Source organism: Perca flavescens, chromosome 17 (genome assembly GCF_004354835.1).
Source record: "Perca flavescens isolate YP-PL-M2 chromosome 17, PFLA_1.0, whole genome shotgun sequence".
Lineage (NCBI taxonomy): Eukaryota > Metazoa > Chordata > Actinopteri > Perciformes > Percidae > Perca > Perca flavescens.
Genome location: NC_041347.1, coordinates 33,776,544 through 33,789,043, shown reverse-complemented (window position 1 = coordinate 33,789,043; position 12,500 = coordinate 33,776,544). Strand labels below are relative to the sequence as shown.

At 45.8% G+C, this 12,500-nt stretch overlaps 2 protein-coding genes across 2 annotated transcripts in view; both read right to left on the bottom strand.

The window, feature by feature from the left end:
• LOC114571635 (nuclear factor 7, brain-like) overlaps positions 1–12,500 on the bottom strand; it is a 430,007-nt gene that overhangs the window by 264,847 nt on the left and 152,660 nt on the right. The window lies entirely within an intron of this gene.
• The window catches only part of cul9 (cullin 9), a 128,254-nt gene that overhangs the window by 109,304 nt on the left and 6,450 nt on the right, over positions 1–12,500 (bottom strand). Inside the window, 1 exon segment of the mRNA XM_028602690.1 lies at positions 8,344–8,633. Coding sequence (XP_028458491.1) covers positions 8,344–8,633 — 290 coding nt within the window.

Sequence of the window (12,500 nt, the reverse complement as noted above, 5' to 3'; positions counted from 1 at the left end):
GAGAGACAGCGTTAGAGACAGACAGCTTTAGAGACAGTGTTAGAGACAGAGAGACAGCTTTAGAGACAGTGTTAGAGACAGTGTTAGAGACAGAGAGACAGTGTTAGAGACAGAGAGACAGTGTTAGAGACAGTGTTAGAGACAGAGAGACAGTGTTAGAGACAGTGTTAGAGACAGAGAGACAGTGTTAGAGACAGAGAGACAGTGTTAGAGACAGAGAGACAGTGTTAGAGACAGTGTTAGAGACAGAGAGACAGTGTTAGAGACAGCGTTAGAGACAGAGAGACAGTGTTAGAGACAGCGTTAGAGACAGAGAGACAGTGTTAGAGACAGCGTTAGAGACAGAGAGACAGTGTTAGAAACAGAGAGACAGTGTTAGAGACAGTGTTAGAGACAGAGAGACAGCGTTAGAGACAGTGTTAGAGACAGAGAGACAGCGTTAGAGACAGTGTTAGAGACAGAGAGACAGTGTTAGAGACAGAGAGACAGTGTTAGAGACAGTGTTAGAGACAGAGAGACAGTGTTAGAGACAGCGTTAGAGACAGTGTTAGAGACAGAGAGACAGTGTTAGAGACAGTGTTAGAGACAGAGAGACAGTGTTAGAGACAGTGTTAGAGACAGCGTTAGAGACAGAGAGACAGTGTTAGAGACAGAGAGACAGCGTTAGAGACAGAGAGACAGTGTTAGAGACAGAGAGACAGTGTTAGAGACAGTGTTAGAGACAGCGTTAGAGACAGAGAGACAGTGTTAGAGACAGAGAGACAGTGTTAGAGACAGAGAGACAGTGTTAGAGACAGAGAGACAGCGTTAGAGACAGAGAGACAGTGTTAGAGACAGCGTTAGAGACAGAGAGACAGCGTTAGAGACAGAGAGACAGTGTTAGAGACAGCGTTAGAGACAGAGAGACAGCGTTAGAGACAGAGAGACAGTGTTAGAGACAGTGTTAGAGACAGCGTTAGAGACAGCGTTAGAGACAGCGTTAGAGACAGAGAGACAGTGTTAGAGACAGTGTTAGAGACAGAGAGACAGTGTTAGAGACAGAGAGACAGCGTTAGAGACAGAGAGACAGTGTTAGAGACACAACAGAAAATTGCACTTTAAAATATAACAGTCACTTTTTTTAGTGCCTTTATATTTAATTCAATGTTCAATTTGTTTAATAACAGAAAGATGGAAAAAATGTGTGTGTGTGTGTGTGTGCAAGTCTGTGGGTGTTTGTGTGTCCATCTGTGTGTGTGAGTTTGTATGCGTATGTGTCTGTCTGTGTGTGTGTGTGTGTGTGTGTGTGTGTGTGTGTGTGTGTGTGTGTGTGTGTCTGGCTGTGTGTGTTCGCTCATTTGTCTGTCTGTGTGTGTGTCTGTGCGCATGTGTCTGTCTGTGTGTGTGCGTGCATGTGTCAGTCTGTCTGTCTGTCTGTCTAAAAAGTGAATATGATTTGCATATTAACAGCCAGTGTCCTTAGGTTTCATTTCCCAGTAAAAGCCTGGTTGGACCAGTTCTCCCTCAGCACAGGCTGCAGGGCGTGGCAGCTACACTCAACACCAAACTCAAGGAATGACAGGTCACTTCCTGTCAGCGAGTTCAGCAGCCGTTTGATGAGTCAGCTCAAAGTCTGACTCTTTATCTCCGGGTTGCTAAGGAAAACAGACCCTCCCTGGTAAAGATGACAATGTAATTCCCTGGTAAATTATAAAGAAAGATTGTTCAGCATCAATCAGCGTCCACTAAAAGTCCTGTTATTGCTGCTGACAGACTCAGATTATTATTGTCTGACAACATTATGGAAAGGATCCCACCATACTCCATGTAAATAATCAGGACTTTTATCATCTTAAAACACACTTCATTCATAGTGGACAGAAACTACATAAAACTATCAAAAGCCATCTTGGTTCATCTTTCCACTGTTCCAACAATCACCACTCCGGTTTGGTTGAAATAAACCCTTAATTCACCCATTTACATGTGGAGATATGCTGGCTCTATACACGCTAAAAGTCCTGATTATTTACATGGAGTCTGGTGGAAATATGCTGGCTCTATACACACTAAAAGTCCTGATTATTTACATGGAGTCTGGTGGAGATATGCTGACTCGATACACGCTACAAGTCCTGATTATTTACATGGAGTCTGGTGGAAATATGCTGGCTCTATACACACTAAAAGTCCTGATTATTTACATGGAGTCTGGTGGAGATATGCTGGCTCTATACACGCTAAAAGTCCTGATTATTTACATGGAGTCTGGTGGAGATATGCTGGCTCTATACACGCTAAAAGTCCAGATTATTTACATGGAGTCTGGTGGAGATATGCTGGCTCTATACACGCTAAAAAGTCCAGATTATTTACATGGAGTCTGGTGGAGATATGCTGGCTCTATACACGCTAAAAGTCCAGATTATTTACATGGAGTCTGGTGGAGATATGCTGGCTCTATACATGCTAAAAGTCCAGATTATTTACATGGAGTCTGGGGGAGATATGCTGGCTCTATACACATTAAAAATCCAGATTATTTACATGGAGTCTGGTGGAGATATGCTGGCTCTATACACGCTAAAAGTCCTGATTATTTACATGGAGTCTGGTGGAGATATGCTGGCTCTATACACGCTAAAAGTCCAGATTATTTACATGGAGTCTGGTGGAGATATGCTGGCTCTATACACGCTAAAAGTCCAGATTATTTACATGGAGTCTGGTGGAGATATGCTGGCTCTATACACGCTAAAAGTCCAGATTATTTACATGGAGTCTGGTGGAGATATGCTGGCTCTATACATGCTAAAAGTCCAGATTATTTACATGGAGTCTGGTGGAGATATGCTGGCTCTATACATGCTAAAAATCCAGATTATTTACATGGAGTCTGGTTGAGATATGCTGGCTCTATACACGCTAAAAGTCCAGATTATTTACATGGAGTCTGGTGGAGATATGCTGGCTCTATACACACTAAAAATCCAGATTATTTACATGGAGTCTGGTGGAGATATGCTGGCTCTATACACGCTAAAAGTCCTGATTATTTACATGGAGTCTGGTGGAGATATGCTGGCTCTATACACGCTAAAAGTCCTGATTATTTACATGGAGTCTGGTGGAGATATGCTGGCTCTATACACGCTAAAAGTCCTAATTATTTACATGGAGTCTGGTGGAGTTTGGTGATGGTGATTTCAGGTCACATTACAGCTTGTTTGTTGATCAACTCCGGTCATTCTCGACATGTTTAATCAATAAAAAATTACCCAGGGTGACTCAGCATATTTCACAAACATGTGTCTCTGCTTCATGATGTGCTTACACGTTAGCGCACCAAGCTAAGCTACACTGACCTGCAGTCACATCTGAGCTTCTTCAAAATATGTCTGTGTTTAATAAAATGATCTCTGCAGCAGCTGGCATCCTATTGGCTTAAACTTCTTCAAATGATCTCTCTCTGAAGTGTGCGCCCTACCCAAACATCCGCATTCATTCAGGAAACATCTAAATGTTTAAAAGATTGTTTGTTTAAACGTACTCTGGAGTGTCTGTGGTGTCTAGAAACAGAGTTGAGCTCCTAAATCATATCTATCTTATCTGTGTGTGTGTGTGTGTGTCTGTGTGTGGGTGTTTGTGTGGATGTGTTTGTGTGTGTCTCTCTGTCTGTGTGTATGTGTGCGTGTGTATGAGTGTGTGTGCGTTTCTGTGTGTGTGTTTGTGTGTGTGTGTCTCTGTGTGTGTGTGCTGCAGCCACAATGACTCATGGGAAAAACTCTCAGCTGCTCCTAGCCGCCAGGGTTGTTTTTTTTCCTCCTATTTTCACATTTTTAAAATGTGAAAGAAAGCAGTTTAGGCTTCAAACACGGGATGTGATATGGATCTCTCACACACACACACACACACACACACACACACACACACACACACACACACACACACTCGCACAGACACACACACCCGGTCGCACAGACACACACACACACACACACACACACACACACACACACACGCACAGACACACACACGCTCGCACAGACACACACACACAGAGACTATCACACACACACACACACAGAGACTATCACACACACACACAGACTATCACACACACACACACACACACACACAGACTATCACACACACACACACTATCACACACACACACACACAGAGACTATCACACACACACAGACTATCACACACACACACACACACACACACACACACACACACACATCACACACACACACACACACACACACACACACTATCACACACACACACACACACACACACAGAGACTATCACACACACACACACACACACACACAAAGACTATCACACACACACACAGACTATCACACACACACACACACACACACACACACACACACACACACACACACACACACACACACACACACACACACACACACACACACACACACACACACACACACACACACACACACACACACACACACACACACACACACACACACACACACTATCACACACACACACACACACACACACACACACACACACACACACACACACACACACAGAGACTATCACACACACACACACACAGACTATCACACACACACACACACACACACACAGACTATCACACACACACACACACACACACACACACAGAGACTATCACACACACACACACACACAAGACTATCACACACACACACACACACACACACACACACACACACAGAGACTATCACACACACACACACACACACAGAGACTATCACACACACACACACTATCACACACACACACACACACACAGAGACTATCACACACACACACACACAGAGACTATCACACACACACACAGAGACTATCACACACACACACACACACACACACACACACACACACACACACACACAGACACACACACACACACACACACACACACACACACAGAGACTATCACACACACACACACACACACACACACACACACACACAGAGACTATCACACACACACACACACACACAGAGACTATCACACACACACACACACACACAGAGACTATCACACACACACACACACAGAGACTATCACACACACACACACACACACACACACAGAGACTATCACACACACACACACACACACACACACAGACTATCACACACACACACACACACACACACACACACACACACAGACTATCACACACACACACACACACACACACACACACACACACACAGAGACACACACACACACACACACACACACACACACACACACACAGAGACTATCACACACACACACACACACAGAGACTATCACACACACACACACACAGAGACTATCACACACACACACACACACAGAGACTATCACACACACACACACACACAGAGACTATCACACACACACACACACAGAGACTATCACACACACACACACACAGAGACTATCACACACACAGAGACTATCACACACACAGAGACTATCACACACACACACACACAAACACACACACTATCACACACACACACACACACACACACACACACACACACACACACACACACACACACACACACAGAGAGACTATCTATCACACACACACACACACACACACACACAGAGACTATCACACACACACACACACACACACACACACAGACTATCACACACACACACACACACACACACACACACACACACACAGACACGCAGACACACAGAGAATAAGAAGTGAGAGCAGTGGTTGAAACCCACAGAGCCAGACGGTTGTAAAGTCATACGAGAAGTGGAAGTAACAAACTCAACGATGATAATCTAACTAACGGGAGGATTCCACACAGCGACATTTGGCTTCGCTCTCATTGAGGTCAAACGGAGACGATAATTCGCCCTGATTGGAGCGAGATGAGAGCGAATCGCCGAGGGGAGCGAAATAAAGTTGACGAAAGTTTAACTCTATTCAAGTGAGGACCACTCGACAACCAATCAGCGCTGTAGCATGAACATTTTGATGTGATTAAAAATGTTTCTACAAGAAACTTCGGTGCTTCTATCAACACAAATTGTGTTTTATATGACACACGAACTTAGTTAGGGAACATACACACCACTAAATAGATCACTGAATAGGTTAGTTTAAACACTCAAACTTTTCAGCTAGCAGACAGGCTAATCGCTAGCATGTTTGGACATTGGGTTTCATTGTAAAGCCTAGCCAGGCAGCTATAGCTAGCCAGGCTACTTGTGCATTTGTTTGATTACATGTTTTGTTGGCGAACATTGACGCTTGTAGCAACACGGATTGTTGTTTATATGTCACACGGACTTAAACAGGGTGATCACACCACCAAATAGACCACCGGAGATAGTTCAAACACTCAAAATGATTCAGCTAGCCGACAGGTCAACCGCTAGCATGTTCGGACATTGCATTTCATTGTAAGCGTAGCGAGGCAGCTAGGCTACATAGCCAGGTTACAAGAGCATTAATGAGCTAACATTTTACCGATGTTTTGCTGCGGTGCATTTTTCCCGCCCTCTGTCTTCTGACAGACACTTGCGTATTCTACTACTCTAAATTTCAGTGTGTGTGTGTGTGTACGTATGTGTGTGTGTGCGTTTGTGTCTGTGTGTGTGTATATGTCTGTGTGTGTACGTGTGTGTGTCTATGTGTGTGTGTGTGTGTGTATGTCTCTGTGTGTACATGTGTGTGTGTGTGTCTGTACATGTACGTGTGTGTGTGTCTGTGTACATGTATGTGTGTGTGTGTGTGTGTGTTAAAAGGTACGTTCAGCAACACATCTGCTCCGCTAACTGTCCACATACACTACACATTCAATATAGCTCTCTCTCTCTCTCTCCCTCTCTCTCTCTCTCCCCTCTCTCTCTCTTTGTCTGTGTCTCTCCCTCCCTCTCTGTCTCTCCCTCCCTGTGTCTCTCTCTCTCTCCCTCTCTGTGTCTCTCTCTCTCTCCCTCTCTGTCTCTCTCTCTCTCCTCTCTCTCTCTCTCTCTCTCTTTGTCTGTGTCTCTCCCTCCCTCTCTGTCTCTCCCTCCCTCTCTCTGTCTCTCTCTCTCTCTCTCTCTCTCTCTTTGTCTCTCTCTCTCTCTCTCTCTCTCTCTCTTTGTCTGTGTCTCTCCCTCCTCTCTGTGTCTCTCTCTCTCTCTCTCTCTGTCTCTCTCCCTCTCCCCCTCTCGGTGTCTCTCTCTCGTTCTCTCTGTATGTCCCTCTCTTTCTCTCTCTCTCTCGCTCGCTCTCCCCACACACCCTCCACGTGAGTGTCTCCATCTCCCTCCTTCTCCCTCTCTCCCTCCTTCTCCCTCCTTCTCCCTCCCCCTCCATCTCCCTCCCTCTCCCTCCCTCCATCTCCCTCCCTCTCCCTCCATCTCCCTCCTTCTCCCTCCTTCTCCCTCCATCCATCTCCCTCCATCTCCTCCTCTCCCCCCCTCCCCTCCTCTCCCTCCATCTCCCTCCTTCTCCCTCCTTCTCCCTCCCTCCATCTCCCTCCTTCCCTCCCTCCCTCCATCTCCCTCCATCTCCCTCCATCTCCCTCCCTCCATCCATCTCCCTCCTTCTCCCTCCATCTCCCTCCATCTCCCTCCCTCCATCTCCCTCCATCTCCCTCCCTCCATCTCCCTCCCTCTCCCTCCTTCCCTCCATCTCCCTCCCTCCATCTCCCTCCCTCCATCCATCTCCCTCCTCCATCTCCCTCCATCTCCCTCCATCTCCCTCCCTCCATCTCCCTCCATCTCCCTCCTCCATCTCCCTCCTTCTCCCTCCATCTCCTCCATCCCCTCCATCTCCCTCCCTCCATCTCCCCCTCCCTCTCCCTCCATCTCCCTCCCTCCATCTCCCTCCTTCTCCCTCCTTCTCCCTCCATCTCCCTCCATCTCCCTCCTCCTCTCCCTCCATCTCCCTCCCTCCATCCTCCCTCCATCTCCCCTCCATCCTTCTCCCTCCATCTCCCTCCCTCCATCTCCCCTTCCCCTCCATCTCCCTCCATCTCCCTCCATCTCCCTCCCTCCATCTCCCTCCCTCCATCTCCCTCCTCTCCCTCCATCTCCCTCCCTCCATCCCTCCTCTCCCTCCTCCTCCTCCCTCCATCTCCCTCCTTCTCCCTCCATCTCCCTCCCTCCATCTCCCTCCTTCTCCCTCCTTCTCCCTCCTTCTCCCTCCTTCTCCCTCCCTCCATCTCCCTCCTTCTCCCTCCATCTCCCTCCATCTCCCTCCATCTCCCTCCCTCCATCTCCCTCCTTCTCCCTCCTTCTCCCTCCTTCTCCCTCCATCTCCCTCCATCTCCCTCCCTCCATCTCCCTCCCTCCATCTCCCTCCCTGTGTTTACCTGCGTCGTGCGAGGCGAGTGCGCGCAGCATCTTCCCAGCACTGCGCCTCGTCTGCGTCTCCTTGTTGCAGAGCAGCTCCATCAGCAGATGGAGGGCGCCCGTCTCCTTGAAGACGCTGACGAGCGAGCCGATGCTGGCGTAGGCGCTCAGCACGTGGATGGTGTGCGTGATGCTGATGGAGAAGTCGCTCTTCTTCGCCATCTGCTTCCTGGCTCGCCGCACCAGGTTCTTCACGTCCTCCTTCATGTCCGACAGCTCCACCTCGTCGAAGGTGGAGACGTCTGGCTGGCTGCAAGGAGGGGGGAGAAACACACACATCACACACACACACAAGTTTATCTCCACCGGTTAACACACACACACACACACACACACACACACACACACACACGTTTATCTCCACCGGTTAACACACACACACACACACACACACACACACACACGTTTATCTCCACCGGTTAACACACACACACACACACACACACACACACACACACACACACACACGCTTATCTCCACGTTAACACACACACACACACACACACACACACACACACACACACACACACACACACACACACACACACACACACACACACACACACACACACACACACACACACACACACACACACACACGTTTATCTCCACCGGTTAACACACACACACACACACACACACACACACACACACACACACACACACACACACACACACACACACACACACACACACACACACACACACACACACACACACACACACACACACACACACACACGTTTATCTCCACCGGTTAACACACACACACACACACATCACACACGTTTATCTCCACCGCTTAACACACACACACACACACACACACACGTTTATCTCCACCGGTTAACACACACACACGTTTATCTCCACCGGTTAACACACACACACACACACACATCACACACGTTTATCTCCACCGGTTAACACACACACACACACACACACATCACACACGTTTATCTCCACCGCTTAACACACACACACACGTTTATCTCCACCGGTTAACACACACATCACACACGTTTATCTCCACCGCTTAACACACACACACACGTTTATCTCCACCGGTTAACACACACACACACACGTTTATCTCCACCGGTTAACACACACACACACACACACACACCTCCACCGGTTAACACACACCGAGTCTCTCTCTCTCTCTCGCTCTCTATGTGTGTCTCAGTGTGTGTGTGTGTGTCTCAGTGTGTGTGTGTGTGTGTGTGTGTGTGTGTGTGTGTGTGTGTGTGTGTGTGTGTGTGTGTGTGTGTGTGTTGTTGAAAATGTCTTTATTATTAGGAGTAACCCCTTGAGATGCACCAAAATAAAAATGATTCTGGATACTGCTCATAATAGAATAGAAGTTATGGTGTTGTAGAGGCTTAAAAACAGGTACAGTTGTTACTGTAATAAGAAAACAGGGCATTTTTAAAGAAGTGGAGAGATTGAATGGACCGAATATTTACAGGTAAATTATTCCATTCTGAGGGGGCTTTAAAGCTAAAGGCTTTCTTAGCTGTTGAGAAACGTACAGCAGGGACGGAAAAGAAAAGTTGTGTAGAGTGTCTCAAGTGATACATAGAAGAGAAGGGTACGATAAGCTGTTTCAGATAACTAGGGTAATTGCAATGTATGCATTTATAAATAAGCAGCAACCAATGCTGATGTCTTCTTATTGAGGGTGATGGAAGACCAAGTTTTTCATACATGATACAGTGATGAGTAGTAAAAGGACATTCAAGCACAAATCTACAGATTCTATTGTAAGAAACATTGAGTGGAAGCAGATTACTGCTGGATGCAACCTGATATACAACATCAGCATCGTCGATAATTGGTAAGATAAGTTGTTGCACAAGTTTCTTTCTAACAGTAGAGAGATCGGTAGAGAACACAAAAAACACACACCAAAATTGATTATTTTTAAGATCTAATCAATATGATACTTAAATGAGGGCTCAGAGTCTAGCCAAAGTCCGAGGTATTTGGTGTGTTCAGCTTTTTGCAGTGAACTACCATCAGAACATGTAATTACACACGTGTGATAGGGGTGGGGGGAAAAAATCGATACAGCATAGTATCGCGATATTTTTCGTGGCAATACTGTATCGATACACAGACACAAAGTATCGATCTTTTATGACAAGTGTGTTGGTCAGTTTGTCTGCTTGACAATCACATTTTGCAGCAATAAAATTGAAGTGAGATGAACAAACAGAGAAATGGGTCTTTTTAGATAAAGCAGATGTTGACAAAATTGGCCTTTCGGGACATCATTTGAAATTGGGAAAAATCTGAAGTTGGAAAAAAGGTAATACATTGCAATATATCGCAGAATATTGCATTATGTTTAAAATCGCAATAATATCGTATCGTGACGCAAGTATCGGGATGATATTGTATCGCGAGGCCTCTGGTGATTCCCACCCCTAATGTGTGACCTTTTCAATTTGGATTTGATTGTCTGTGGAGTTCCAAAAATCACAACGCGAGTAGGGCTGCCACCTCTTAGTCGATTAGTCGACTAATCGGTCGTTTTGGTCTTAGTCGACTAAGATTTCTTTAGTCATTTTTTATGCTTATTCATGCTTTAATTGACAGTTAGCAAAAGCCACGCCCCCTAGTTACTGTTACTACGCCCGTCCAACAATGGAGAACCAGACACATAGCCATGGCTGGGCTGAGCTCCATACCTGTTGGTATAAGTGATTAGTTTTGGAGTAATGCAGCAGACATATCCTCCAGGGCACGACAGAAAGGGCTGCAATATGCAGCGGAGGGATGTGTTCAATGACCTCAACCTCTTGCTGAATTATCTGTGTCAATAGCAACGTGTGCTTGACAGGCTAACAGCTATCAGGTTGCCTGAATTTTCTACGGAATAATAAAGTATCTGATGTTCTAACTTTACTACTTTCGATAATAACGTTATATAGAACCACAACTGTTAACTTAAGTCCAGTTTTACAGATTGTAACTGTTATATTAGCTACTTAAACTACTTATTCATGATTGATATGAGTTAGCTCGCTAGCTTTACTTACCTTGGAGCAGACATATGTAGCTATGCTTATTAATCTTCGAGGCATTTAGCTGTGAGTGGGGTCTCCCACACCGCTTAATCCATTGTCGGCATCTTTCCACTTTGGAAAGGCGAAAAAAACGACACCCTCCCTCTCAGACTTGAAGGTGCCATAGGCGCATCGTTTCACCATCTCGCTGAAATCGCAACGTTTGACACGGGGATGGTCCTTCTCCTTAGTTACAGTTGCTGAGCTAGGATTGGACGAGGACTGTTGGAGGGCGGGGTTTTGCCAACGGTCAATTACTCATTTCCAAGAAACTTCTGAGCACATTTATGGTAAACACAAGATTTAAAGTGGTGCTTTTGCAGGATTAATTGTGGAGAAACTCAGTTTTACAGATGGTTAATTAACTACATTTATATTGTGCTTTTCTAGTCTTAACCAGCTCTCAAAGAGCACAGCTCTGTCAATTAAATCAACTCATCGATTAGTCGACAAAATCCTATAAGTGTTAGTCGACTAAGGATTTCTTTAGTGTGAGATTTGAATTTTTTTTAAATATTAATTTATTTCTTTTGAGCCAATGTTGTAGGTTATCAAAGTCAGAGTGCAGAGCTGATTCAATTTGTAATAGATCGGTTTTGGAAGTGTATAATACTGCATCGTCTGCATAAAGCTGAACACAACATTCAGAGCAGATTAATGGAATAGAAAAGAGAAGTGGCCCAAGAGTTGAACCTTGAGGGACACCTCGTAGCTGAATTATTATATCGGATGTGCATCCTTGTATCATGATACATTGTTTTCTGTTATGGAGATAAGAACTGAACCAGAGTAGTGCATGTGCATGTGTGTGTGTGTGTGTGTGTGTGAGTATCTTTGTGTGTGTCTCTCCGTGTGTGTCTCAGTGTGTGTGTGTGTGTGTGTGTGTGTATTTGTGTGTGTGTCTGTATGCGTCTCTGTCTCTGTGTGTGTCTCCGTGTGTGTGTATCTGTGTGTGTCTATGTGTGTGTGTGTGTGTGTGTGTGTCTCTGTGTATCTCGGTCTGTGTGTGTGTGTGTGTGTGTGTGTGTCTGTGTGTGTCT